The 27,252-nt window shown below is 40.9% G+C and overlaps 2 protein-coding genes and 1 pseudogene across 4 annotated transcripts in view; all 3 read right to left on the bottom strand.

The window, feature by feature from the left end:
• Positions 1 to 323: 323 nt before the first annotated feature.
• The window catches only part of CD58 (CD58 molecule), a 56,271-nt gene continuing 29,342 nt past the window's right edge, over positions 324 to 27,252 (bottom strand). Inside the window, exons 3-6 of one of the 3 annotated variants that reach the window (XM_007977434.3) lie at positions 22,454 to 22,717; positions 8,382 to 8,459; positions 5,664 to 5,715; positions 324 to 635 (exon numbers count right to left, since the gene is read on the bottom strand). In XM_007977434.3, the coding sequence (XP_007975625.1) occupies positions 626 to 635; positions 5,664 to 5,715; positions 8,382 to 8,459; positions 22,454 to 22,717 (404 nt within the window). In that variant the 3' untranslated portion in view covers positions 324 to 625. Of the gene's footprint in view, positions 636 to 5,379; positions 5,417 to 5,663; positions 5,716 to 8,381; positions 8,460 to 22,453; positions 22,718 to 27,252 lie in introns of all 3 variants that reach the window. The other 2 variants (XM_007977436.2, XM_007977437.3) reach the window with 2 other exon arrangements.
• LOC119624310 (large ribosomal subunit protein eL39) lies at positions 17,412 to 17,748 on the bottom strand. Its single transcript, XM_037998047.2, has one exon. The coding sequence runs from the start codon at positions 17,661 to 17,663 to the stop codon at positions 17,508 to 17,510; it is 156 nt and encodes a 51-aa protein (XP_037853975.1). The 5' UTR covers positions 17,664 to 17,748; the 3' UTR covers positions 17,412 to 17,507.
• Positions 19,559 to 21,137, bottom strand: LOC103224140 (nucleosome assembly protein 1-like 4 pseudogene; annotated as a pseudogene).

Raw genomic sequence — 27,252 nt, 5'->3', positions numbered from 1 at the left:
GACAGCTAACCAATGCAACAAACTAAGTAGGCTAATGAATGGCAGCAAGAGAAGTCTCCACGCCCCACCTGTGTTATACAACTTCACTGGATGGTGGTGATCTGGTCTTTTCAAAAGCAGCAGAAGTAAAGACCCATGTGTTCACTTGCCTCCTACCTACCGCAGTGGAACCCAATGAGGGACAGTACTTTTCTCCCTCACTCCATGAATGACCCTATAATGAATTATTTTTCCCCTAAAGCAAAGGAGAAAGAGTATAGATTTTAAAAGGGTACGTGACCCTTATTTTTCTATCTTAGGAAAACAATAGACAAACCACCTAGTCACTTATGTACATATTTACATTTATTTACAAAAGTTTCTCTATTATCACTAAAAACAATTTACTGACAAAAAAGCAAGCACCCCGTCATATAATAGGTTGATGACACTTGAAACTAATGCATGTTCTTTGTTTGTAAGTATTTCTTCTTAAAAAAAAAATAGCTGCTTCAAGTTACATTTCTAACAGTTCTTCGAAAATTGAAATTTTTCAAAAATTTCTCTTCAAATGAGAAATCAGATGGCTTTTTAGTTTTCAAAATAATTTAGTTGTTATGCTGTTGTCTTCATCTTCTGTTACCAATCAATTGGAGCTACAAAAAAAAAATTCATATTATTAACTTGTAAAATGCAGTAAATCTGGGCTGCAGACCAGGAGTCTTAATTACCCTCCTATTCCAATGTGAATAGCCCTTTTGTAATAAACTCATCAAAGCCAGGGAGCTAGGGAGCAGGGATGGAGGAAGAACCGCCTTGAGTGCTCTTGGGATGGTAGTCTGAGTCCCACCTGAAGAACAGCCTTCAGGATGCTGCACTCAATAGCAGCCCCAAGGCTCCTCCCACCGACTCTCTGAGTATAACTGAAAGACTGAAAAACAGAGCTGAGACTGTTAGACCCCTATGTAAACTGTCATCCATTTCTAACAGCTACTTCCTTCTTCGCTACATGAGACTCCTGGGGATGGTTTTCTTCCAACTCAAACTTGTCTTCCTCTTTAGTCACCTCTGTGGCAATGACAGAACAATCTCTGGCTGTCTCAGAGTAAATCCACCAAAAAACAAAACCACATTCTTGAGCAAGCCCTCAAACCGAGTCCATTTCCTGGCCTCCTCCCCCATGGTCTGTGTTATTTCCATGGAGCTCAAAATCAGACCAGGCCAGAGCTCCCCAAACATTTGTATCTCATCAGTAACAAGAATTCATGAGAAATTAGTGCTGGGGTCGCGGGGTGAGGTAAAGGAGAGCAAACTACAAGTTTCCCTCCTTGGGAGCCTCACAGAACATGAAATGGGTGGTGTGACTTTCTGAGGGGGATAAAGACAGTGGGAAATGGTTTTAAACCAGGTTGGCTGGCACAGGATTCTTGCTGGGACAGCTTGTTGCCGGTCTCTGCTCCCCTGCCCTCTCCCAGCAGTCTCCTCACCCACTAGAAGGAATCAAGCCTGCTTCTCCAGCTTGGCTCCTGCCTAAGATCCCACCTGTAAATAATTCTTCTCGGAGAAATAGGGCTCCCTGTTTCCTTTTTAATTTGGCTGACTTTGTGATCTGTTTTCTAGACGCTTACACAAAAAATACCAGGGCACTCAGAAATTGCCTATGTTGAACTGCTGGGGTGGGAAGTGTGGCGTGGTCATTTCCCGTCAGATGTCTGCTTATCTACTCATCTGTCCTCTGTTGTTCCTAATTGGGTTTAGTTCTTCCTGGTCCTGCCCTCATGCAGCTGGGGAAATACCACATTTGTTCCTGGTTATGCTTGCCCCTTTCTCATCTCCTCCCCTGATCCCCTCCATCTCCACCATATATAGAACCTTTTAACATTTTAATTTAACTTAATTTTTTGGATGCCCAGGCTGGTCTCTAACTACTAGGCTCAAGAAATCCTCCCACTAACTCCTAAGCTCAAGTAATCCTCCCACCTCAGCCTCCCAAGTAGCTGAGACTACAGGTGTGTGCTACCACACCCAGCTTCATAACCCTTTAGTAACTGAGCTTAGGGAATTCCCCCTGCTGCCACAGTGGGTTCTTTAAGTTTAAAACTGATTATTAAATAGGTAGTAAACACACATGATGCAGAATTTGAATAGTAAATAAAAACATACCAAGAAAAGTAAGCTCTTCTCTCAATCTCAACCCCAAATACTCAGGTCTCTCCCTAGAATGTCACCTTAGGGAGGTCAGTGTTACCTTTCTAGACTCCTCATTCCAAAGCAGTGCTTTTCATGCAAAATGTTCCTGCTCAAGAACCTACAATGGCTGCCTATTTCCATATCACTCCATTCCAAGGACCTCCTTGCAAATATTCAGTGTCTTTTGCCTCTACTTCAACTCGATGCCAGGCAGGTCAACCTTACTATCAAATAAATCACAACAGATTTAATTCCCTCTCATGTATTTGCCTCTGCTGTTTATCCCACCTGGAAAGGCTTTTCTACTCCACTCTCATTCTGAAAATGTAGGTCACATCCTACCCCCTCCAAAGCTTTTCTGATTATTCTGGCCTCTTCAACTCCCCTGCGTTGGTTGCTTAGCCCTCACCATCGTATCACACATTCTGCCTATCACCTGTGCTTCCTGCCTAAGTCCTTCTAAGAGTTTCTTTTTTTTTTTTTTTTTTTTTTTTTTTTTTTTTTGAGACGGAGTCTCGCTCTGTCGCCCAGGCTGGAGTGCAGTGGCCGATCTCAGCTCACTGCAAGCTCCGCCTCCCTGGTTTACGCCATTCTCCTGCCTCAGCCTCCTGAGTAGCTGGGACTACAGGCGCCCGCCACCGCGCCCGGCTAGTTTTTTGTATTTTTTAGTAGAGACGAGGTTTCACCATGTTAGCCAGGATGGTCTCGATCTCCTGACCTCGTGATCCGCCCGTCTCGGCCTCCCAAAGTGCTAGGATTACAGGCTTGAGCCACCGCGCCCGGCCATCCTTCTAAGAGTTTCTTATGCTCACGTGCATCCATTCTCTCTCCCTGGAGTGGCCACAAGCTTCTTGTGGGAGGAACCCTATTATATGCTTTCTCTGAATCCCACACAATGCCTAGCCTCGCTGGGTACTCTGACCCCACCCTATTAGCTCGCACAGTGCCTGGTATCGCCTCATCTCCAAAATGTTTGTTGTGATGAAAGGAACAGATGAAGGAATGAGTTCTGGAATGCCCATTGCCTTTCCCCATGGCCCTGGATGATGCCCCCCTACCCCCATCATTGGTGGTGGTGGCTTTGCCTCCCCCAACCACTCAGAGTTCCCCTCCACTGTAACCACCTAGATCTCAGCACAGACCTGACTTGGCTCTTGCACTCTCACTGGGGCTCACGCATATTGTTCAGATCTGAAACGCCCTCCTCTGACCACAAGCCTGGAGGTCTCTACCTCTCCCACCTCACCTCATCTCCAGCTACTGGGTTCCTCTCTGCCTGGCCTCCCGGCCCATCAACCCCTCATGGCCTTGGATCCTCCCAGATTGGGTCTGTGGTTGACTGAGCTGCCCCTTGGACTCCCTTGCTTCCAGGCCTCCTGCCACAGCTTGTTTCTCCTGCACTGTTCCACCTGGCAGCTGAGGAGAAAGGACATCTTGTGGCCCATCCATCGATCCCACCTCACCTAGGCCCTTGCTGCTGCTTAGCCACCCTCCCTTCATCCCTGCACTGACCACAGCAACTGACTCAACAAAACCAAAGGTCTTAACCCCTCGCCTACCTCCTTGTCTTTGCAACTTTAACATGTAGCCTCCTCCCTCAAGTCTCTAATGCGGGGGTACCCTGGCTCTGATCCTGGACTTTGCTTCCCCAGTCCTGCCTCCTCTGCTTTTTCCCATCACCCTAGGGCATCTGGTTTTTCTTTCTTAGTGACCTCAGGTGTTCATGGCATCAATTACTGTCCGGATGAAGAGGGGCCCCAATCTGTAACTCTATCCTGAAACCCACATCTCCAATTCTGTACATGGACATCACTACCCAGGTAACACACCAGCACCCCAAAATTAACTTGTCAAAGCAAAAATTCATAGTTTTCCTTCCCAAGCAAGATTCCTGTGTGACTCCTCTGGGACACTTGCTCCTGTCGCTTTTATTTTTCTTGAAAAATAATAGTAACAGTCATCATAATGGCTAACATTTATTGAACACTATTATGAGCCAGCCACTATCGTAAGCATTTTACTTATATTACTATATTTTGACACAGTTATTTCTGTTATTATCTATGCTATCATTGTCATTTCTATATTATCATTATGCCCCTTTTCCACAGAAGACAACCAAAGCACTGAGAATTTAAGTGACTTGTCCAAGGCCTGTGAGAAATGGAGCTGGCATCTGAACCAGGGGGTTTGGCACCAGAGCCTACACTGCTAGATGAAAGTTTTCCTAACAGGACCTCTGCTGTTTCTCTCAAACCTAGCTCTGCGTATTCAGTTCTGCCACCATCACCCCGACTCAGCCCCTCATCTCTGCTTGGCTGGATTATTTCATTACTCTACTAACCAGTGTCCTCATCTCATCTCCTATTAATTCGTCCCATGCTTTGCCAGCAGAGTGATCTTACTAAAGCATAGTTCTGCTAGAAAACTCTGCGGTTCTCCCCAAAGAATGACCCAAAGCCTCTCTCAAAGTCTCAGCCTGGCCCAACCTGCCGGCCCAGCACCATCTTTCTCTAACGCCTCAACACTCGCTGATCCAAAGAGGATGGCTTGCTACTTCTTCTTCTGCCCTTCACACCCCCCTGGGCCTTAACTCTTCCCCTCATCCCTCAACACCCAGCTCGTGCTTCTGCCTCCTGACCACCAGTGGGATCTGCCAGGAGGGGGCCTCCTGGAGCATCCTATGGCAGTTTACTAAACCAACATTGCTGCTAATTGTGTTTGTGTCCTATCTTTTATTTGCGACTACAGGCTCAGCTCTGACCCTGGCTCCTGAAGTGAACCCTATCCCTGATCCAACTTTTCCTGGAATAGGAGGTGGAGGGAGTGTATTGTAGTGCTTAACAGTATAACTCTCGGAGTCCAAAGACTTAGATTTAAATCCCAGCCCACCACTTATTAGAAATGTGACCTTGATATCTCACTTGACTTCTACAAATCTCATGTGCACTGTCTCTAAGCAAGGGGTAGGATACTCCTGCAAGGTTCATTGAGAGGGTTCTGGGAGATGCCATGCAGAGAGTGACTAGTGCAGTGCATGGTACACAGTTGGTACTTAATACACTATGGTTCATATATCTGCTGATGTTACTTCTTATTACTGTACAAGGCAACCAACAGATGAGTAGAATCTGGCTTCCCAAGTAATGGGCATCTACAGCAGGGCTGCTGTTGTTCCGGCACACAGTGCATAGCCTGCAGGGTACTTACTTGCTTCTGTCTGGTTTTCTGCCACATTTCCGAGTACCTAAAAATGAATAAGTTGTCTTCTCAATTAAAGAACTGAAAAGAAAAGCTGAAATGTGGGGTAACTGACTGCCTATTAGAGGCCTAAATATGGAAAACTAAGCCAGAGCCCCATCACCCTGGGATTTCCTGCTATCCTGTATGCTTAAATCAAATTGGCTTCAGAGCTGGTCCAAAGAGTTGTTCAAAATTGGTCAGAACATGATAGAAAACCAAATGCAAAAACTGTTGGCAAAATAGCTCATTACCTTATGCATGAGGCTGAAGATGCAGGGAAGGCTGGAATGGGTTGGACCAGTGCTGTCCAACAGAAATATAATGCGAGCCACAGAAGCAATTTAAAATTTTTGGTAACCACATTACAAAGTAAGAAGAAAAAGGTAATTTTTAATATTTTATTTAACACAATCTGTCACAAATATAAAATCATTTCCACATGTACTCAATATAAACATTTTCTAATGAGATATTTTACATTCTTTCACACACGGTCTTAGAAACTTACTATTTTATACTCACAGCACATGATAATTTGGACTCCCCCATTTGAAGTGCTCCATAGCCACATGTAGATCATGGCTACTATTTCAGACATCAAGACAGTGCTCCCACACATGCATGCATTGCTTTCCCGCCCACAGTAGGCATTCGCCCTACCCTAGAAGTATGCTAGTGGTCCAGAAGCCTAGTCAATAGGGTTGACTAGAGCTTATAAAGTTGTCTGTCAACTACAACTAGGCAGCTGGAGCTGTTTCCATTCAACTCTTTCCTCTTCTGAAGGTTCCATGCCAAACATCTCACTGTTTCCCAATTAATGACATTAAGGTTGCTTAAAGGTTGAGATGCTTGCTGAGTTTTTTTGTTTTTTGAGACAGGGTCTCCCTCCATCACCCAGGCTGGAGTGCAGTGGCACAATCTCAGCTCACTGCAACCTCTGCCTCCCTCCCGCCTCAGTCTCCTGAATAGCTAGGACTACAGGCATGCACCCCCATGCCTGGCTAATTTTTGTATTTTTTTTTGTAGAGATAGTGTTTCACCATGTTGTCCAGGCTGGTCTCAAACTCCTGGGCTCAAGTGATGCACCCACCTCAACCTCTCAATGTGCTGGGATTACAGGCATGAGCCACTATGCCTGGCCTCCAATTTTTTTTTTTTTTTTTTTTTTTTTAAGAACAAATTTTTTCAGATTATCTGGGGCTAACAGTACTGACCATGGGAGTAATTTTCTGTATATTGAATGACTTTTTTTTTTTTTTTAAGTTAAATCCAATTGTTTTGAAGTTCTATGGAAACTCAGTGCCACCTCTCTTTAGTTCAGACATCCTGGGTTAGTCCTTTAATTGAGAGCTACAACAACAATTAGATCTGAGTGGAAAATGATTTTGGATTCTAGGAACCAACCTGTTCAGGACATAATTAACTATTATATTGCTATTTGGGGATTAAAATAGATTTTTTTAAAATTTGAGCTCCCAAAATATTTTATGTACCGGGTAATAGCTGAAAACTTTCTTCAGCTGATTGTTATAATACTGTTTAGTGGAGAGTCAACTGATTGATAATCTATTACTTAGGGATGGATTTTCATGGTATTTACAACTTATAATATGAAAATGTTATTTTCAGGAAATTATATTTAGTACTGATATCCCAAAATAGTCTAGGTCTGCAATGACCAAGAAAACTTTCTGCAATGATAGGATTATTCCTTATCTGGGCTATCCAGTATGGTAGCCACTAGCCAGATGTAGGTATTGAGTACTTGAAAGGTGGTTAGTACAACTGAGGAATGAATCTTTTTTTTTTTTTTTTTTTTTTTTTTTTTTGAGACGGAGTCTGGCTCTGTCGCCCAGGCTGGAGTGCAGTGGCCGGATCTCAGCTCACTGCAAGCTCTGCCTCCCGGGTTCACGCCATTCTCCTGCCTCAGCCTCCCGAGTAGCTGGGACTACAGGCGCCCGCCACCTCGCCCGGCTAGTTTTTTGTATTTTTTTAGTAGAGATGGGGTTTCACCGTGTGAACCAGGATGGCCTCGATCTCCTGACCTCGTGATCCGCCCGTCTCGGCCTCCCAAAGTGCTGGGATTACAGGCTTGAGCCACCGCGCCCGGCCATGAATCTTAAATTTTATGGTATTTCATTTTAAATTCTATATTTAAATAATCACACGTGGCTAATTGGCTACTATACTGAACAGTGCAGGTCTAGGGAAACCGAAACTAGTTTATAAACTTGATTCAAGACACAATGGGTCCTAGATGCTATCACTTGTAGAAAGTTTACTTTTTGGCATTCTCTGGCTGGTCTATTTCTTTTTGGTGAAGGCTGATATGGAAACTGCTGTGGCATCAAGAATATCTACTCTTCAGATTTACAGCCTGCTCTCTGTCCTTTGGGATTTGAGAGGGATTACTCATTACCAGGAATGAACAGGTTGGGAACAAATTCTCCAAGTCATCAGTTCTCCAAGCTGTGTGACTGGCCCAAGATCGCTGGGGGACTGAGAAAGGCTCAGGAAGTAATACAAGCGCGATTACTTGTATTACACAAGTCACTTCACTCAACCAAAACTCCTTTCCTACCTGGGAGCCCCATTCGTGGTATATGACATGAAAATTACAAAGGTGGCAGCCTAAAGAAGTTTTTAGCAAACTCCGACTTAAAGACCAGAAGTTTAACTATATTTTGAAGCAGATCACAGGTAAAAGGAGACTATGCAACAGGTCCAGGCTATGTTCCCAGGCCTGTAAAGCTCTCTGTGGCCCAAGGATTCATTCTACCTTGAGATAATGTAGGACCTTTGGAGGAACGTAGCATGCTCAGCAGTCCCACATAAGTAAAGCAAAAGAGTTTTTGTTTCTTTTCAAATATCTAAACTTTCAAACTTTATTTTCATCCTTAAACTATTTTCTGGCCTTTGGAAAACCAATGCAAGTTTGAAAATTATTTTGTTTTAAAAAACATACATACCACGCACACACAGCACAACATATGTTACAACTGCTGCTAATGCTACAGGTATAAGTCCATATCTCTGTCTTGAATGACCTATAAAAAAAGAAAAGAAAAGAAATTCAACTAGTTGAACTGATCAAAATGGATCCTCATTATTTGCAGATTCCACCTTGCAATTTGCTTATCTGCTGAAATTTATTTGTAGTCCACAAATCAACACCCATAGCAGTCACTCTCAGACATAAGAACAGTGATGAAAACTTTTGAGTCACCCAATAAGCAGATTCCCAGCAGAGGTGGAAAAAAGTGAAGCTCTGCCTTCTTGCTTCAGTTCTTACACTGTTAACAAGTGTCCTATTAGCAGTCTATTTAGTGCCATGATTTTGCATTTTTACGCTTTTTTGTTGGTGATTTCACTATTTTAAATGGTCCCAAAGTATAGTGTTGAAATGCTGACAAGAGTTCTTAAGTGCAAGAAGGCTGCGATGTGCCTTGCAGAGAAAATAGGTGTATTAGATAAGCTTCACTTAGGCATGAGTTATAGTGCTGTTGGCTATGAGTTTAATGTTAATAAATCAACACTATATATTAAGGTTTATTTAAACAAAACACACATAAAACAAGGTTATAAACAGATCATTAACAAAAATGTTATGACTAGAGGCTTACAGGAACCTACCCCTGTATTTCCCCCAGGAACATTACTTCAGTACTTGCTATTTCAGTGTTAACTTGACTCTGTAGAACTACTATGAATAACAAGATTCGACTATTTCTAAACAAACTTATATGCACAAGCTTGATACATTCCAGACCCTGTGTTATTTAATAAAAGAAGCAAATATTCCACTAGAAGGTTTGTTTCTGACCATTTAATATTGCCAGTGGAAGCAGAACTTGGCATTGTGTTTGGTAGGGCAATTCTGGCAGTTGTATATAATAAGCCTTAAAAATATTTATCATGAAGCATCTAGGCATTGTACTAAGTCATGTGCCTATAGTCTCACTAAGTCATTACAATGTTGGGCAAGTGCCTTAACCTCTCAGTGCCTCCATTTTCTCCTAGGGTAACTATACATGGGACTAATAAACATACTTATCTCATAGGGTAGCTGCACTTAAGAACAGCTGTTATATATTGTCATTAACCTATTGAGTAGATGTTACTGGTATCTCTATTAATATTTTGTGACTCTGCAATTCCATTTCTAAGATGTCACCCTGGGGAAATTACCAATGGTGTGCCCTTCTTCTCCCCCTAAAAAGGCACAAAGATATTTACTGCAGCCTTACTTAGTATACCATAAGGCAAAAATAACCTAAGTTGTTTTCACAGCAGCCCCTTGTTTTCACAAAAAACTGTGGTATGTTCACGAGGTAAACTCTATCCAGCTATTGAAAATCCAAAATCAGAGTACACAGTGCACTGCTAAAGGATTGGGGAGGGGTCACTAAGAGCAAATGTGACATGGATATGGGAAAGGAGGGGAAAGGAAGGGAGAGGAGGAAGAGAGAGAGAAAATGAATGAATAAATAAGAATAAGATCACACTTTCCTTTTATTAAGAACACAGGTGTGTTGGAACAAATAGGCAGCCACCTATTGGTCAGATTTGAGAAGAAACTGATAGGTGCCCCTGAACATCATTTTCCCTTCTTTAGTAGCAGAATTCAGATTTTCTTTGGCAATAATACTCCCCCAGTAGTGTTTGTATACTTTCCTCAGGTGGCATACAATGCCTGGTTGCTTTTCTTTTCATGATGTCAATGCCATTGAAAATCATTGTCTAGAGCCATAATTTCGTCAAGGGTTTGCAGAGTGGTTTAGTCTATCATTCCTTCTTTACTAACTACAATCTTCATATAAAGATAAACTGCCCCCATCAACAACGTGGTTACTCTGAGGTTCAGTTTATAAAGGAAAAGCAGTGTTTGATTCTTCTCTTTCTTTACCGTTTTTTCAAAATAATGAGTTAGCTCCCAAGCATTCTCTAGAGATGACCAATGAGTTTTTAAATTTGTTTTTAGTACCATTATGAACTCATAAACTGAGCACAATTGATGTGTTTCAATCTACTGAAGTTGTTATTCTTATTGATGTTCCAATTGTCTTATTTTTGGCCAGAGGAACCTCTTCAGAGTGGCTCCTGAGTCCTGTTGGTACCATCATAGTAAGTCTTTTTGATAGCTTTCTTGTTATGTGGTAAAACAAGATATTCAAGGCTTATTTTAATGCATTCCATGTGCCAGATATGGAATCAGCCAACTGTCCCAAAGGCCCTGGTTCATTTTCATGGGAAATGGTAATTAGATACCATAATCTGGGTGAAGGTGGCCAATCATCCTGGTTTTCCTGAAACTGAGGAGTTTCCTGGGATGTGAAATTTCGGTGCTGAAACTGGGAAGTCTGGGCACACCAGGTAACACTGGTCACTCAAATCTGGGTCCAAGAATCAAGAAGCATGCAAATTGCTATGAGATTGGCTCTTGTTTCTAGAACATTTCAAAGGACAGAACCAGGAAATACATGATTTTCTAAGAGACAAAATACATTGATGGGTCATGCTGGCATTATGTTGAACCCTATTCAGTTGCCAAGATTCAATGGTTTTTGACTAGAGAAACAGCAATTTCATATGGTTCAAATTAATACCTTTAAATAAATCCAGGGCTATAGTTTTTACTTAACCTAATCAATTTACAGTGGAATCTCCTTTCTTTCATGCCAAACATCCCAATATTCAATAACAACAATATAAATATTCACTTGCACTTTCCTGCAGTACATACTCAACAGTAACCAAATACCAGCATTACCACTAACTATATAATTACTTAAAACATTACAATTTTTTTCTTTGTAGTTCTTTTATCCTTAGAATGCAGCCCCTTGAAATATGCACCCAAATTACTATGTTTTTAAAACACTTGGAATTGTTCCTCTATTTGGGGTTATTCCAAAAACTTGATTCATGGCTTAGTACATTAGCTTCATTTGGCTTTAAATATTTTTGAGTTTCAGGTTCACAAGAAAACTGAACAGAGGTTACAGAAAGTTTGCACATATACCCTGCCCCTATACATGCATAGCCTCCCCATTATCAACATCCCTCACCAGAGTGGTACATTTTTTAGAATTAATGAAACTACTCTGATACATCATTATCACTAAAAAATCCATACTTTACATTAGCATTCAGTTGTACATTCTGTGGGTTTGGACAAATGTATAACATCGTTACAGTATCATAGAGTATTTTCACTGCCCCCAAACTCCTCTGTGTTCCACCTATTCATATCCCCTGCCAACCACTAATCTTTTTACAGTCTCCACAGTTTTGCCTTTTCCAGAATGTCATATAGGTAAAATTACATAGCATGTAGTCTGTTCAGATTGGATTCTTTGACTTAGTAATATGAATTTAAGTTTCCTTCATGTCTTTTCAATGACTTGATAGTTCTTTTCAGTGTTGAATAATATTCTACTGTCTGTTTGTGCCACAGTTTATTTGTCTATTCATTTACTGAAGGACATCTTGCTTGCTTCCAAGTTTTGGCAATTATTAATAAAGATGCTATAACCATCCATGTGAGGGTTTTTATGTCAACATAAGTTTTTTTTTTAAATGCCTTTGGGTAAATAGAAAGAAGCATGACTGTTGTGCTGAATGGTAAGAGTATGTACAGTTTTGTAAGAAACTGCCAAACTGTCTTCCAAAGTGGCTGTACCATTTTGCATTCCCACCTACAATGAATAAGAGTTGCTCCACATTCTCACCGGCATTTGGTGCTATCCAGATTTTGGTCAGTGTGATAGGCGTGAAGTGGTATTTCATTGTTGTCTTAGTTTCCATTTTCCTGATGCCTGTTGACATAGGACATGCCCAGCTAATTTTTGTAATTTTAGTAGAAATGGGGTTTCCCCATGTTGGCCAGACTAGTCTTGAACTCCTGACCTCAGGTGATTCACCTGCCTCAGCCTCCCAAAGTGCTGGGATTACAGGTGTAAGCCACTGCGCCCAGCCCAGGAATATCTTTTTATATCCCTACTTGCTCTCTGTATATCTTCTTTGGAGAGGTGTCTGATGACGCCTTTCACTCATTTTTTAATTGGGTTGTTTGTTTTTCTTGTTGAGTTTTAAGAGTTTTTTTTTGTATATTTTGGATAATAGTCTTTTATCAGATGTGTCTTTTGCAAATATTTTCTCCCAGTCTGTGGCTTGGCTTCTAACTCTCTTAAAATTGTCTTTCATAGAGCAATGTTTTTAATTTTAATGAAGTACAGCTTACCAATTACTTCTTTCATGAATCATGTCTTTGGTGTTGCAGCTAAAAATCATCACCATATCCAAAGTTATCTAGGTTTTCTCTTATGTTTTAGGAGTCTTATGGTTTTGTATTTTACATTTAGATCTATGGTCCATTTTGAGTACAATTTTGTGAAGGGCATAAGGTCTGTGTTTAGATTAATTTTTTTGCATGTGGATGTCCAATTGTTACAGCACTATTTGTTGAAAAGATCATCTTTGCTCCGTTGTATTGTCTTTGCTCCTCTGTCAAAGATCAGTTGACCATATTTATGTTGGTCTATTTCTGGGCTCTCTATTCCGATTCACTGATCTATTTGTCTTTTATTTTTCCACCAATACCACACTATGTTGACTAGTGTAGCTTTATAGTAAGTCTTGAAGTTGAGGAGTATCAGTCCTCCAATTTTGTTCTCCTTCAATATTTTGCTGGCTATTCTGGTCTTTTGCCTGCCCATTTAACTTTAAAATCAGTTTGTTGATATTCACAAATGACTTCTGATATTTTGCTTGGGATTGCACTGAATTTATAGAGCAAATTGGAAATAATCAACATCTTCACAATAAGAAGTCTTCCTATCTATGAACATAGAATATCTCTCCATTTATTTTGTTCTTTGATTTTGTTCATCAGTTTTGTTGATTTTCTCATATAAATCTGGTATGTATTTTGTTAGACTTGTACCTAAGTATTGCATTTTTGGGATGCTAAGGTAAATGGTGTTCTGTTTTAAACTTCAAATTCCACTTGTTCATTGCTGTTATACAGAAAAGTGATTGACTTTTGTATATTAACTTTGTATCCTACAACCTTGTTATAGTTTTTTATTAGTTCCAGGAGGTTCTTTTGTCAATTCATTTGGATTATATATATAGATATTCATGTCATCTGAGAACCAAAACAAGTTTCTTTCTTTCTTCTCATCTGTATAAATTTTATTTCCTTTTCTTGTCTTATGGCATTAGTTAGTGCTTATAATATAATATTGAAAAGGAGTGGTGAGAAGAACATTCTTTCCTTGTTCCTGGTCTTAGTGGGAAAGCTTCAAGTTTCTCACCATTACAGATGATGTTAGCTGCAGGGTTTTTTGTAGGCGTTTGTTAACAAATTGAAAAAGTTTCCCCTCTACTCCTAGTTTACTGAGAGTTTTTATCATAAATTGATGTTGGATTTTGTCAAATGCTTTTTCTGTATCTATTGGTATGATCATGTGATTTTTCTTTCATAGTCTGTCAATGTGATGGATTAACTGATTTTCATATGTTGAACCTGACTTGCATACCTGAGATAAATACCACTTAGTCATGATGTATAATTCTTTCTATATGCTGTTGGGTCCAATTTGCTAATATTTTGTTTAAGATTTCTACATGTATGTTCATAAGAAATATTTGTCTTAATTTTCTTTTCTTGTATTGTTATTTGGTTTTAGCACAAGAATAATGCTGGCCTCATAAAATGAGTTGGAAAGTATGCCCTCTTCTTCTATCTTCTAAAATAGATTATAGAGAATTGATATTTCTTCCTTAAATATCTGGTAGAATTCACCAGTGAACCCATCTGAACCTGGTGCTTTCTGTTTTGGAAGATTATTAATTATTGATTTGATTTCTTTAAAATACCAGGCTCAAGTGATCCTCCCACCTCAGTCTCCCAAGTAGCGAGGACTACAGACACATGCCACAACACCTCAGTAATCTTTTAATTTTTAGTAGAGATAGGGTCTCCCTCTGTTGCCCACGCTGGTCTCAAACTCTCAGCCTCAAGCAATCCTCCTGTCTTGGCCTCACAAAGTGTTGGGACTATAGGCATAAGCCACTGCATGCAGCCTTCTTTCTCAATTTTTAAAAGCAGAGTGCACATTCTTAACCACTATTCTTCCTGGTGGAAAGTCATAAAAGTCACAAGAGACCAACTTAAATCAGTCCAAAAATTCTCCTACTTCTGTTTCTGCCTGTTACATTTCATCTGGTTCAAACTTTGTTCAAATACTCTTAACATTCTTCATTTCAGTCTACATAATATTATTTCCTATGCTGCATTTCTTTCCTTCTTCTCTTTTTTCCTACTTCTCCATATTTTTGTGTTTCTATGATGAATTTTTCCAATTTATCCCATTTTTTTTAGGAGTAAGATCAAAGGGTGTTTTTTTGAGGCTCTACCTTCAGGGTCCTTCAGTGACTTACTCCCTGCAGGTAACATAATGTCCACCCCAGCTATGAAAGAAAAATCATCTAGTTGAACTCAGAACAATGTTTGTTCTATATAACTTCAGGTCGGAGCTGAGCAATGTTTCTTTTATGTTCTTGGTCCATAAATGTGGACAACAGTTGGAAACTGGTACTCTACAGAATATCCTCTTGCCTACTCCTTCAAAAAATATGCACTTTCCCTGGGCTCCTGATTACAAGTTCTCTGTCAATGTGGAGGGTGTTACAATCACCCTACTTCTTCCCAGCAGTTATCTAAGAGAATGATGAAGTCCACTAGGTTTCTTTACCTGGAAATAACCTTTGACTCTCAAAGGTACTCAGATTTTCTTTTCCTCTTTCACAGTCAGATATATAACTGGCCTATTGGACTATCCCTCTTCTTACTTAAAGCCCAGGAATCTGGTTCCTACCCTCATCTATTCACAAGGTCTGTCAACGATGACCTCCGAAGTGCAAATCCACAACCTCTTCTACATTGTCCTCCTTAAACCATTGGTTGTATATAATGTTATACCAAATGTCCTGTCTCTTGAAACTCTTCCTGTATCCTGAATAACAACTACCAGTTTTATGGTGACTAACCATCATCAATACCATTTTCCACATGCTATTTTATTTAATTTCCTCAGCCCTTGTAAAGTAAGTGTTATTATCCCCCATATTCACACTGCCAGTAAGCAATGAAATCAGGTCTAGGACCCAGGTTTTCTCACTCCCAATCCCACGTTCTCTTCTATCCAGAATTTTCTCCTGCCCTCAACTTCTCAATTTTCTAATCTGTGTAAGTCCGTCTATATTCACATGCTGCCATAAACCAGCTTTCTGACCTTGAGGTCTCTGAAAATCTGTAGCATGGGCATAAAACCTCCATGCTATCTACTCTGACCACAGATAAGGAGATGAGGAGGAGCAAACTGTAGGAGCATGACACAAAGGCAATAAATAATTGCTCACTAGCTTTCTTTCCATCTCCCAGTGCCTTGGAGCTGCAATTTTCAAATGGTTTATCAATGGAAGTAAATTCCAATTCCAGATTATAATTCTACATCTTTGAGTTATCTTCTTACTTTCGCTTACCAATACAGTGAGGAAGACACAGTGCTTTGAGTTCAGATGGAGTTGAATGTCAAATCCTGGCTTTGCTCTTAATAAACGTGTATATTTGGTCAAGTTATTTAGCCTCACTGTGCCTCAGATACCTCCTTTATAAATACCCACACCATTGGTTTGTTGTGTGGATTAAATGTGACACATTTATGTAAATCATTTACAGAAGTTTGTTGTGGAGGAGGCCTTCAGTAAATATTAGTTCATTCCCTCAATACAATAGGAGGTGGACAAGAACTCCGTCGTCAATCTTAACTATCTCTAAAATTCTCCTTTAGATTGTGTTTAACTAGTTAATAACCCCATCACCCCATTTCTGGGTTGCAGTGATGGTATGACAGTAGATGTAATGGCTAAAATGACCACAAACCACGAAAAGGTCCTACTAGACAAAATGTTACAAGAAACATGAGAAAATGAGATTTAAAATCAAGTAACATTTGACCAATATCTACTACGTATATCTACATGGTATAGGTTTCTCTAGCTCACTCCTATGAATAAATCAAAGAAAACTTTAAACTTTGATTTGAGATGTATAGTCAGGATGGTATCATACAAAAACACTCTAGAATTCAAAGACCTAAATTTTAATTCTATCTCCAATACTTAAATGACCTTGGGCAAGTCACCCCACCTGGTTCAACCTGTCTCCTCATTCTTTTTTTTTTTTTTTGAGACAGAGTCTTGCTCTATCACCCAGGCTGGAGTGCAGTGGCGCCATCTCAGCTTACTGCCAGCTCCACCTCCCGGGTTCACACCATTCTCCTGCCTCAGCCTCCTGAGTAGCTGGGACTACAGGTGCCTGCCACCATGCCTGACTAATTTTTTTGTATTTTTAGTAGAGATGGGGTTTCACCGTGTTAGCCAGGATGGTCTCGATCTCCTGACCTTGTGATCTGCCTGCCTCGGCACCCCAAAGTGCTGGGATTACAGATGTGAACCACCACACCCCGCCACCTGTCTCCTCCTTCTTAAAAGGTAAGTAACAACCGTCTGGCCAATCTAAAATGACAGTGGTGAGGAGGAAATGAGGCATTTATTTGAAGGGTTTGCTAAAGAAGAGCAGGCTAGTCAATGTGAGTTAGTTTGCTTCACTGACAAAGCATTGGAAAGTTTAGATGAGAAATCAAAACCTGAAAAAGTAAGATCTAGTATTTAACTGTTATACTTTCACGGATTTATATCTGTTATGATGCATGTGGTTCCACATGAAAGCATTCAAAAATCATCACAGGGAAAAAAAAAAAAAAAAAAAAAGATCCTAGACTGTTATTGTTCAAAAGAACCACTAAGATCATTAAGTTCAGTTCCTGGTTTGTATTTTTTTTTTTTTTAAATGAAAGGCCTCACATATTTATTACTGAACCCAGCCAACCAACGCATTCATAATAGATTCAGAGAGGAAAATACGTCGAACTCTCCAGAGAGTGGTGACATTTTCAGTGTGATATGGTAATGTGATCGTGACCTTCAGACAGCACAAATATATGAGCCATCTCATGTGCAATTCCTTATAGACCCAGCTTGGTTCTTCTCCAATGTCTCCTTTTGGAGTTGTACCTTATTTTATTTCCAGTTTTCATCCGAATCCACTGGGGAATGGGACGATTTTGCTTTTGTTTCTTGGCCAGGAATCGCTTAATCCTGAAAGTCTTGTGAGAAGACATGGCGAGAAGTGGAGGCAAGAATACACCACGATGGCGCAGAAAGGAAAAGAGGGGGCCCTGGTTTGTATTTTAAAAGGAGAAGGTCCTCCAACATGTGGTTAACAGAAACCAGGGTCAGAAGCCCAGATGTATGTCTCAGATGTCAACACTACTCCAGGATTTAAACCTAAGACCTATCAAGCAACATTCCTCAAACTTTCAAAATCTATTGTATATATGTGAACTATCAGTTTGGAAGAAAATGTAAAAGAAGGATGGATGAATCACCATTATTTAATAATTAAAATAATTTTTTCAAATTAATAGTACTTATTTCAAATCAATAAGAGGAATATTATTCCCTTTTATGATCTTTTACTAGACTATCTACAAGGCAAGTAATCTTACTTTCAGTAAGAGTAATCTTACTTTGTGTCTTCAACTCTAATGGCAAACATAGAGTTAAAACTAGTACCAGGGCAAAATCTTTAAAAATCCCCTAAAATATTCCATGTAATTCTGTAGAGGGATCTTACTCAGAAATTATTTCCTTCAAGTATTTTGTCTCTTGGAACACTTAAAACTTTTCAAGATTTCAACTTGCTTGCTCTGTCTATATGTGGTCATCTTCTTCCTCCTTGTCAGTTAGATGCAGCATACATATACCAAAAGGCAAAAGCATACTGGTTTTATTTTTTGTTCCCATTATAAAGCAACTATCTGCTTTTACAACAAATTGCATTTTCATATTGTATGCCTTGGGTATTATGTAACACTCAAAAGGTAGAATTAATAAAGGAGTGTTTGCTGCAAGCTTAACTATTATAACTTTGCAGCTTGTTTTAAAAACTTCTTGCAATTGTGTGACTTGTACAAACAGAGTGACACTTCTGTGGGTTTGATCTTTTCTCTGTCTTCACGAATCAAATCTATCAGTTATAAATTGGAACTCATTTGCACTTTTTCTTTTTTTCCTCCATGTTTCATAACTTTAATAGAATATTCTAACTATTATGTACAAATTGAAAACACTGTATTCAGTTATAAATGTGTTCTAAGGTTAGGCTGAGCACTCTCTACAGGCCTGGTCAGTGCGGACACGGCCATCCCAGGCTGCCAGAGAGCATTGTCACCCACTTGGAAACCCCACTCGCCAGTCACCAAGCGGTCACACCAAACCAGACAGGATGAATGGTAGGGCCCAGCAAGGGGGCTACTGAGAAAGCAGGACTTGACACTCATTTGCTCAAATGAAACGCAGGACTTCCCAGCCCAGCCCCTCACTGGAGAAGATCGCCGAATCCCGGCTCCGGCAGCAGGGCGGTACCTATGTCACGGGGACAGGCTCATGTCTTCAGCCCTGGTGGCAGGAAGCAATGTTGCTTCGGCACAGCCCTTGCTCCTGCTAAGAAGTGGCACATCTTCCTGCTCAGGTCACCAGGGTGGTTCAGAAATGGCAAGGACGAGCGACAGCAAAAGGCCACAGTCCTCCCAGGCAAGAAGGGATAAACAAATATGAAGTGACCTATGGCAGCTCTCGCCTGAGGTGGTGTGCCACAACCCTGACCCAACCCTAAAAAAAGAAAATCAAGAAGCAACATCCTAAGGAGAACAGGGCCCTACTCTACACAGCCCTTCTGAGATGATTAGCATACAGCAGGTGATGCAGGCTGCACACTCGGCAGATTAAGCGGCTGGAAACAGCGAGCGGGTTTCTTCAAATGAAAGGGAAGAATTCAGTCCAACTGCGGGAGCGGTAGGAGAGGTTCTAGATCCCTGGAACCTCATCACCAGACCTCGGCCCTTTTTACCAAGTGACCCCCACCCCACCCCACCCCAACGTGGTCTATGGAGCCCTCCCCCAGGGAAAGGCCCAGGCAAGTCCAGAGCCACAGGCACCGAGGCTGCAGAGGGTACTGGGCGAAACCTCCTATTTCTTAAATGCATTTCAGTTGCCACTGTACAAGTTAAGCAAAACGATAAGGAAAAAAGAAAAGCGAAAGTGAAAATCACGCACTTGAAAACGAACTAGATGGAGTAAGCACTGTCGACGGGATTGTGCCGCATGCTGCAAAGACTGAGGCCTCCCCCACAGGCCCGGAGTCCAGACAGCCGGTCTGCCAGGCGCCCACCTCCACTTCAGACTGCTGCTTGCATTCCGCCAGCTGGCTGGGTTCCTTGTTGGGGTTAATTTCCGCATCATCCCCATCTTCTCCCTCCTCGTCACCTTCTAATTCCTCCTCTTCTTCTTCACCTTCGTCAAAATTGTCATCGTCCTCTAAGGCCTCCCCAGCGAAGTATAGCACAGCCCATGGAAAAAGTGTCCAATTTAGACTATCCGCTCACGGAAAAAGAGTCCAATTTCCAAATCAGAGGCTAATACGAATTCAGAATCTTTATCCAGTGATTCTCTATCCCCAGACGCTTTCAGTGGATTGAATAAGTTGAAAAATGACTCACTGGATACTTGTTTAGTAATTGTTCTAACAGTGCCTCGACCCTTATGCTTCTGCTTTTTCTTGATGGTTTTGACAGTAACTTTCTTTCCTTTCTTCCAGTCAATAGTACACACCCGTCACAGTCCATGATCTCAGGACCTGCAAATGAAAAGGGATCAGCCTTATCCGGTTCTGATTTCATCTTGCAGGTTTTCATCAGGACTGAGTTGGTAAAATAGTCGTTGGGTTCAAAGTGGAACTCTAATATAAAAGACATAGGCTGTCCAGGGTCAGAAAACTTCACTTTAATATCCTGCAGGTGTTTCAAGATTGGTTCATCATACTCCTGGACTAATTCTAAAGATGGTAAACCAGAACTCTGGAATTCCTTTGAGATTTGGCTCTTCAGCTGTTGCTGCTGCTTTTTCTGTTATGACTACTTTATTTTTCACATCTCCAGCCCATTTCTCCTCCTCTTCATTTTCACTGTGCCATTCTGATTCCATATCAGATGTTGGTTCAACATCACCGGTGATAAATTCTTTTGTCAAAGAGAGGCTGGTATAATGCTGTGTACTTTCTTCCCAAGTCATGAACTTCTTCATAGAACTTGGCTTCTATATGAGCGCATCTCACCTGAATTTGTTTCAATGCATTAATTCTTGTTTTTACTGCTTTAGGTAAAGTTTCCATGTAGCTGGAAGGGGTATGAGGGGCATTGTCAAGTCGCTCCTGTAAAGCTGCCACAACTCCAGGATTCTGCATCACCTGATCCATGAGCTTTTGCGTATTACTTGCATTTTTAGCAGCATCCACGGAATCTGAAGGAATCTGAAAAACTGTTATCTGCCATCTGAATGTTTTTATCCCCTTGTCTGGTAAACCAAGTCCCGTGAGTAACTAGGCTAAGGCCACTCAGGCCTGTCCTCGGGGAGTGCACGCCGTCCATCTCGCTCGCACCGCACAGCTCCCAACAGCTAAGAAGTAATGCCAAGGACTTTCTTCCCAGTCAGACATGCCCTTGGCCACACGAAACTTACAATCGAAACCCCAGTTAGCCCAGCCTGACTCCACAGAGGCTCACGATGACCACTGCCCTACGGAAAAACTGAAATTCCTAAACATCTAATAAAGAGGTCCTGGACGTCTCCACCTTAAAAACGAGAAGCCTGAACGCTCCTCCTGGCATGCCGCTAGAGTCGCGGGGTACATGGGGCTGGCCAAGCTAGCGGGCTCACCGCAGTCTATGCCTCCTCCGCTGGGCGGAGGAAGCCGCCCGCAGTGCAGAACAAAGCGCCTTGACCTTCAGGACGGTGGGCGGCAGGGCGGGCCGCGCCGGGTGCTGGGAGGGACCGCCCGCCCTCGCCCCCGCCCCCGCTCCAGGCTCCAGGCCCCAAGCCCCAGGCCCGCAGTTGCGGCTGCCGCTGCCCGCCCTGACGAGGACGTCCACTTTTTCTTCTTGAAAAATGCCTTTCCCAAAAGTTACTCTGCTTTGTCTGAAAATAACATAACTTTAATGGCTTTAAGTTATTCTTTGAAAGGGGTTCGGAAAAGACAATAAACGGGAGACTCAAGAGTGGCTCACCAGTTAAAGTCCAAGTTTCTTATATTTCTTGTATTTGCTAATTTCCCTTATCTGTTTCAGCTGCTTGTTCAGAAAAATTTCATTCATAGACTCACCTTATCCCAGCCCTAGAGACCCGTATTCTTTATTTGCCCTGGAATCCTGTTCGCTATTTACAATTATATTATTCTGAATAATAATATTTACTATTTTCATCTTTTCTTTTATATTTTAATAAACCACTTTCAGGTCACTGACCTTTTTGTTTGTTAAACGGGGGATATAATGTAAAAAACATAATAAAAATTGCAAATGTAAATAATACTAAAACAACATTAGAAAATCATAGCCAAGACAGATTGTCATGATATTAACTTAGTGTTAGGCCTAAGGAAACAGATCAAATGCATGTTCCTGTAGTAGATATGTAACCTTTGTGAACATAATGATTATTAACAATATTATAAAGCAGCACTGTGAATAGTTAAAACCATGGGCTCTAGAGCCAGACAGCCTCTACTCAAAGCCAGGTTCTGCCACTTACTAGCTGTTACCTTGGGCAAACAACTTAAACTCTCTCTCTGTTGGTTTCTCACCAGGAAATAGGGATAAGTGAAGATTGAATTAATTCACATATGTATTAGAATGGTGCTCAACACAGAAAGTGCTAAATAATGTTAGCTTTATATCTATAATGGGGTTTCTGTTAAAAATTGTAACTTGTTTTACATTTCAAAATTGTGAACCTTATGTTAGTCACCACATCTGTGGTTTGATGGCCTCCATGACACATTTAGTTATTTACTCACCACTGCTCGGGATACAGGTTTCCGGAATGATGGATGATGTTCTTTTAAATAATGGATTGCTAGCAGTACACTGTACTTTTTGTGGAAGATCATTTTCCATCTTAAAATATATACGGGTTGAGTTATGTTTACATTGCTCCAAAGGACAATCCCATGAGTACGTGTTAAGTTGTGGATGAGTGTTGTAATGCTCCGGTATCATGCACTGGACTTCAATGCTTCCATTAGTCAATGCACAAGTTAGTGTAGGAGATGGAAGAGGCTCTGGAAAAAAAAAAAGTGTAATATTTAGTACAGAAAATAGTAATATTTAGACTCATCATCTGCAAATTTATGAAGAGCTCCCAACTTCCTTATGAGCTTGAAAGGATGAGCAGACAAACTCCTTGAGCATCAAGGACTGAGAATTCTTTCTTTTGCTAGGTCAGACCTACCTGTTCAAATTTAACAGAATAAATTCAGACCCTTATATGGTTTCGCTCTGGGTCCCCACCCAAATCTCATCTTGAATTGTAATCCCCATGTGTCAAGGGAAGGACCTGGTGGGAGGTGATTGTACCATGGCAGGTGGTTTCCCCATGCTATTCTCATGATAGAGAGTGAGTTCTCATGACATCTGTTGGTTTAAAAGTGTGTGGCAGTTCTCTCCCTCTCCTGCTGCCTTGTGAAAAAAATGCTTGCTTCTCCTTCGCCTTCCGCCGTGATTGTAAGTTTCCTGAGGCCTCCCCAGCCATATGGAACTGTGAGTCCATTAAACCTCTTTTCTTTATAAATTACCCAGTCTCAGCTAGATCTTTATAGTAGTGTGAAAACAGACCAATACAGGCCCCAAATCCCTTATCCTCAATTCCGAAATCAAAAAATCTCTGAAGCCAAAAGAGTCTTCACAAGTTGGTAGCAAAATCATTAAGCTGCAAATCCTGACCTGACCTGAATTAACACAAGGATTTATAGTCTTTATTTTCTCACTTACTTCAAATATTCATTATCGTTTCACCACAAAAATATTCCTGTGCTTGGCAGGACACAGTGGCTCATGGCTATACATACTCCCAGCACTTTGGAAGGCTGAGGCAGCAGGATGGCTTGAGGTCAAGAGTTCAAGACCAGCCTGGGCAACATAGCAAGACCCCATCTTTATAAAAAGTTTAAAGATCAGCCAGCAATGATGGCTCCTGCCTGTAGTCTCAGCTACTTGGGACTACTTGAACCAAAGAGTCTGAAGCTACAGTGAGTTATGATTGTGCTTATTCACTCTAGCTCACTGCACACACTGGGCTATGACTGTATCAGACTGAGACCTTGTCTCTAAATATATAGGAATGAAATAAATACTTGTTCCTATGCTTGACCCACAGGGTGCTCCCCATAATTAAGTGGGGTGCTCAATATGCAGAGGAAATACCTTGTATTACCTTTCCAAAATGTAAAAAAGAAATTTTAATTCCATAACACATCTGACTCAAAGCATTTTGTGAAAGGTGGAGCTACACAGAGCCTTGTCGGGCCCTGCCTATTGGTTGGGCTGGCCCTATTAATAGGCAGCGCCGGGTGCAGCATGTGTCACAGACCTGCCAGTCCAGAGGCCTCACTCCCACCCTTCCTCTAAGAAGCGCCTCCTATTGGCTAAGGCAGCGTGGATCTATGAGTTAAGACACTAACATGTCACATTCTGCCATTGTTGCCCTTTAAAAGCCTCAAGGCTACTTACTTTGTCCTACTGGTCCTTTACTTGTTAATTCATATGCCTTCTTGCATTTCAGCTACCCTCCAGCAATTAATCATAAGAGGCTTGAGGAAACATGCAAAAACATATGTAATATACAACAATGGTCATGGTAGCACTGGGATAATAAAGTATTGATACATTATAAACATCTATTAGAAGAGCATCTAAGTAAATTTAGGTTCACCAAGATAATGGAATATTATGTTGTCATTTAAAATGATGTTTTATAATATAAAACAAGTTAATAGCTTATGCTCCAATTATAATCTGAAAAATAAAAGTATTTAATGGTTCCCCCATCTTCTCCTCCTCCTGAATTCCTTCTCGCTCATTTAAATAATGTACCCAGCTGCCTTGGTAGAAACCAGAGGCACACACTGACTTCCCTTTCTACTTGGGGCTTCCTAGCTTTTAAGTTTAATCTAGCTCACATAAGTCCCTACATACTTCCTTAAGATTTTCTTAAATTAAAAAGACTTTTAATCATCTTTTAAGCAGTGGAATTTCTCTGAATTAAATCTTCAGTGCAATCCAGTCCAATGGATAAGAAGTTGCTCTAGTTGACTCAAAATTGAAAGCCTAGATCCCTGCTCCCCTAACTTCCTGTGGTCCCTTTTGCCAACCCCACCCCATAGCAGCTCTCAGGGGACTTCCAAGAAACATGCATCCCCAGAATAGTTCAAAAATGCCTGTTCTCAGTATTTCATATACTTATGCCTGCCTCTGTAACTAGGCCGAGCATTTCTCAGGGGCAGAAAACCAAGCTTTCTACTTCCTTAGAAATGGTCCTTTGAAGCATTTCTCAAATGTTAAGGTGCATAAGAATCACCAAGGGTGCTTGTTAAAAATACAGATTCCTAAGCCCCACCATACCAGGTGCTTCTGATGTGTGTGCCCTATTTGTTCTGTTACAGATTCTAATGTATTGATCTAGCTCTGCCAATGTCTAGTCTTTCATCCAGCACCTTCTGAACTGAACAGAGGTGCATCATCAGCCCCAGAGACTGTGCCTCTTTGGAGGACAAAGACTAGGTATGCCTCACCTTTCAACCACAGCACTTGACATAACGCAAGGCACGCAGATGGCTCCTCACAAGTAGTACTGGACAGATGGGGAGACAGATGGATAGAAGGATAGATTCAGAGAGACAGTCTTCAAACAAAATGTAAATTCTTCTACCAGCTACCACCAAAGAGGTACAGTATGGTGTTTAGCATGGACTCAGAAGCCCAACTGCCTGAATTCATATCCCAGCTTCATGATAGCTAAGAGCCATTTGACATTGGGCAAGTTACTTAAATCACCTGTGTCTAGTTTCCTCCTTTCTACAATAAGGACACAAATAGTACTTACTCTATTAGACTGTAATGAGATTAAATGAGTTAATACAGATAATAATCAATATATGAATTAACATGTAGTACCTGCACAGAGTAAGTAGTTAACAAATGCTAGCTGTAATAGAGCACACGGCCATTGGCTGTGAGTTTCCAACTCCAGGAAGCCAAGGCTCCCCAGAGGGTATATGTGATACGATGAGAAGAGTCACTGACTGGGAGTTGGGATGCTTGATCAAGCCTTAGCCTTGGCCTGCTATGTGACCTGGGGCCACAGTCCTTTTAGGAGCTGGAAGTTTTAAGAAAGCATCCATCCAGGTCTCTTGTTCTACAAACAGAGAAACGGACTCCTAAACTGTCTTATTTTCATCTGTGAAAGGGAATGCTGTATCAGGCCATTGTAAAGGTCAAACAGAATATGGCTGAATGCCACATGCAGGGTTTGTAAAAAAGAAAATAAAAGAAAAGAAAAACAGAATATGAAAGTAATTTGAGGGGAAACATGGAGAAGTGTTAGTATTATCTTCTAAGTTGCTAGAACTCCCTTGACTATATAGAAGCTCTTTCTAGCTATCTCATTACACAACAGTTGCCAGATAGCAAATGTAGAAGGGCCTATCCAACTCATCTAAAAGTGTGCAAGCCTTTCTGCAGCACCTAGATCACAGTTTCTACACCTCAGATCTTTTCCTTCTATACATCTTTCACATTTTCTTGCTGCCCGTGGGACTCACCGCAGCTGTATCTAACAAATATTGGTTATACCTCTAGTTTAAGCAGCATTAAACTGGCAAGAAATGTGTCTACTTCCTCCCTAAGACAATTAGTCAATTTATAATTAATGAATTGAGTTCACTGCTGTGTAAAAAATGAGAATTTCTTACACATATCTAATGACATTTTATAGAAATATGTGTATATTTTCATGAATTTTAGTAAAGGTCAAGTATCAATCCAGCCCAGTCAAGGACAGGGCAGTTAATTCTACTTACATAAAAATCATCATCTGAGATGTGATGAAGGTCCATAAAAAGATGGGAAAGGACAATAAACATCAGAAGTAGAAATTTTAAGGGGACTTTTGGGTATAGAGGAAAGTCGGATCTCAATGTACACACAGAAGGAAGTGGATGCCCTGAATTTAGGAAGTGCCAGGAAATCCCCCTGTCCAAAATATACTCTCTGGAAGTCTTCTATTAGGTCTGGTGTCTCTAGAAGATTACCAGGTTACTAAAACAAGTGTTAACATTACCTCAAGGAAGTATGACTTCCTCATTTCTTAAAAAAAAAAAAATTGTATGACCAATCATTTTACCATGCAGATATGAAACCTAGAGTCATCTTATGTCTTTTTACAACCAAAACCTACATCTTGCAGACTCTTTCTTAGACCCTCTATCTACCTGGATGATCACAGTAGCTTCTAACTTGACATCTCCTCTCTTTAATCCATCGTAAGTATTCACCATCACATTAATCTTCTAAAAATGTATTTTATCAAGTCACCTCCTTGCTCCAGTATAGGATACAATGGCTCCCCACTGCTACAAGCTGATGTCCAGACTCTCAAACCAGGACTTTAAGTCCCACACTCAATACTATCAATATCACTGCCTCCTGATCAAAACTCACCTCCCCTGTACTTTCCACCTCTGCCGGCTTCCTAAGGTCTATCCAGTTGGTCTGACCACCAAAACCATACCTTTGCTGAGTTGCCATAGAATATTTTATT

Source organism: Chlorocebus sabaeus, chromosome 20, assembly GCF_047675955.1.
Source record: "Chlorocebus sabaeus isolate Y175 chromosome 20, mChlSab1.0.hap1, whole genome shotgun sequence".
Lineage (NCBI taxonomy): Eukaryota > Metazoa > Chordata > Mammalia > Primates > Cercopithecidae > Chlorocebus > Chlorocebus sabaeus.
The sequence above is the reverse complement of the archived record's forward strand: the minus strand, read 5'-3'. Positions and strand labels throughout refer to the sequence as shown.

Bases quoted from the DNA above. Each gene is read 5' to 3' on its own strand.
- LOC119624310 (XM_037998047.2), bottom strand. From the start codon at position 17,663: ATGTCTTCTCACAAGACTTTCAGGATTAAGCGATTCCTGGCCAAGAAA.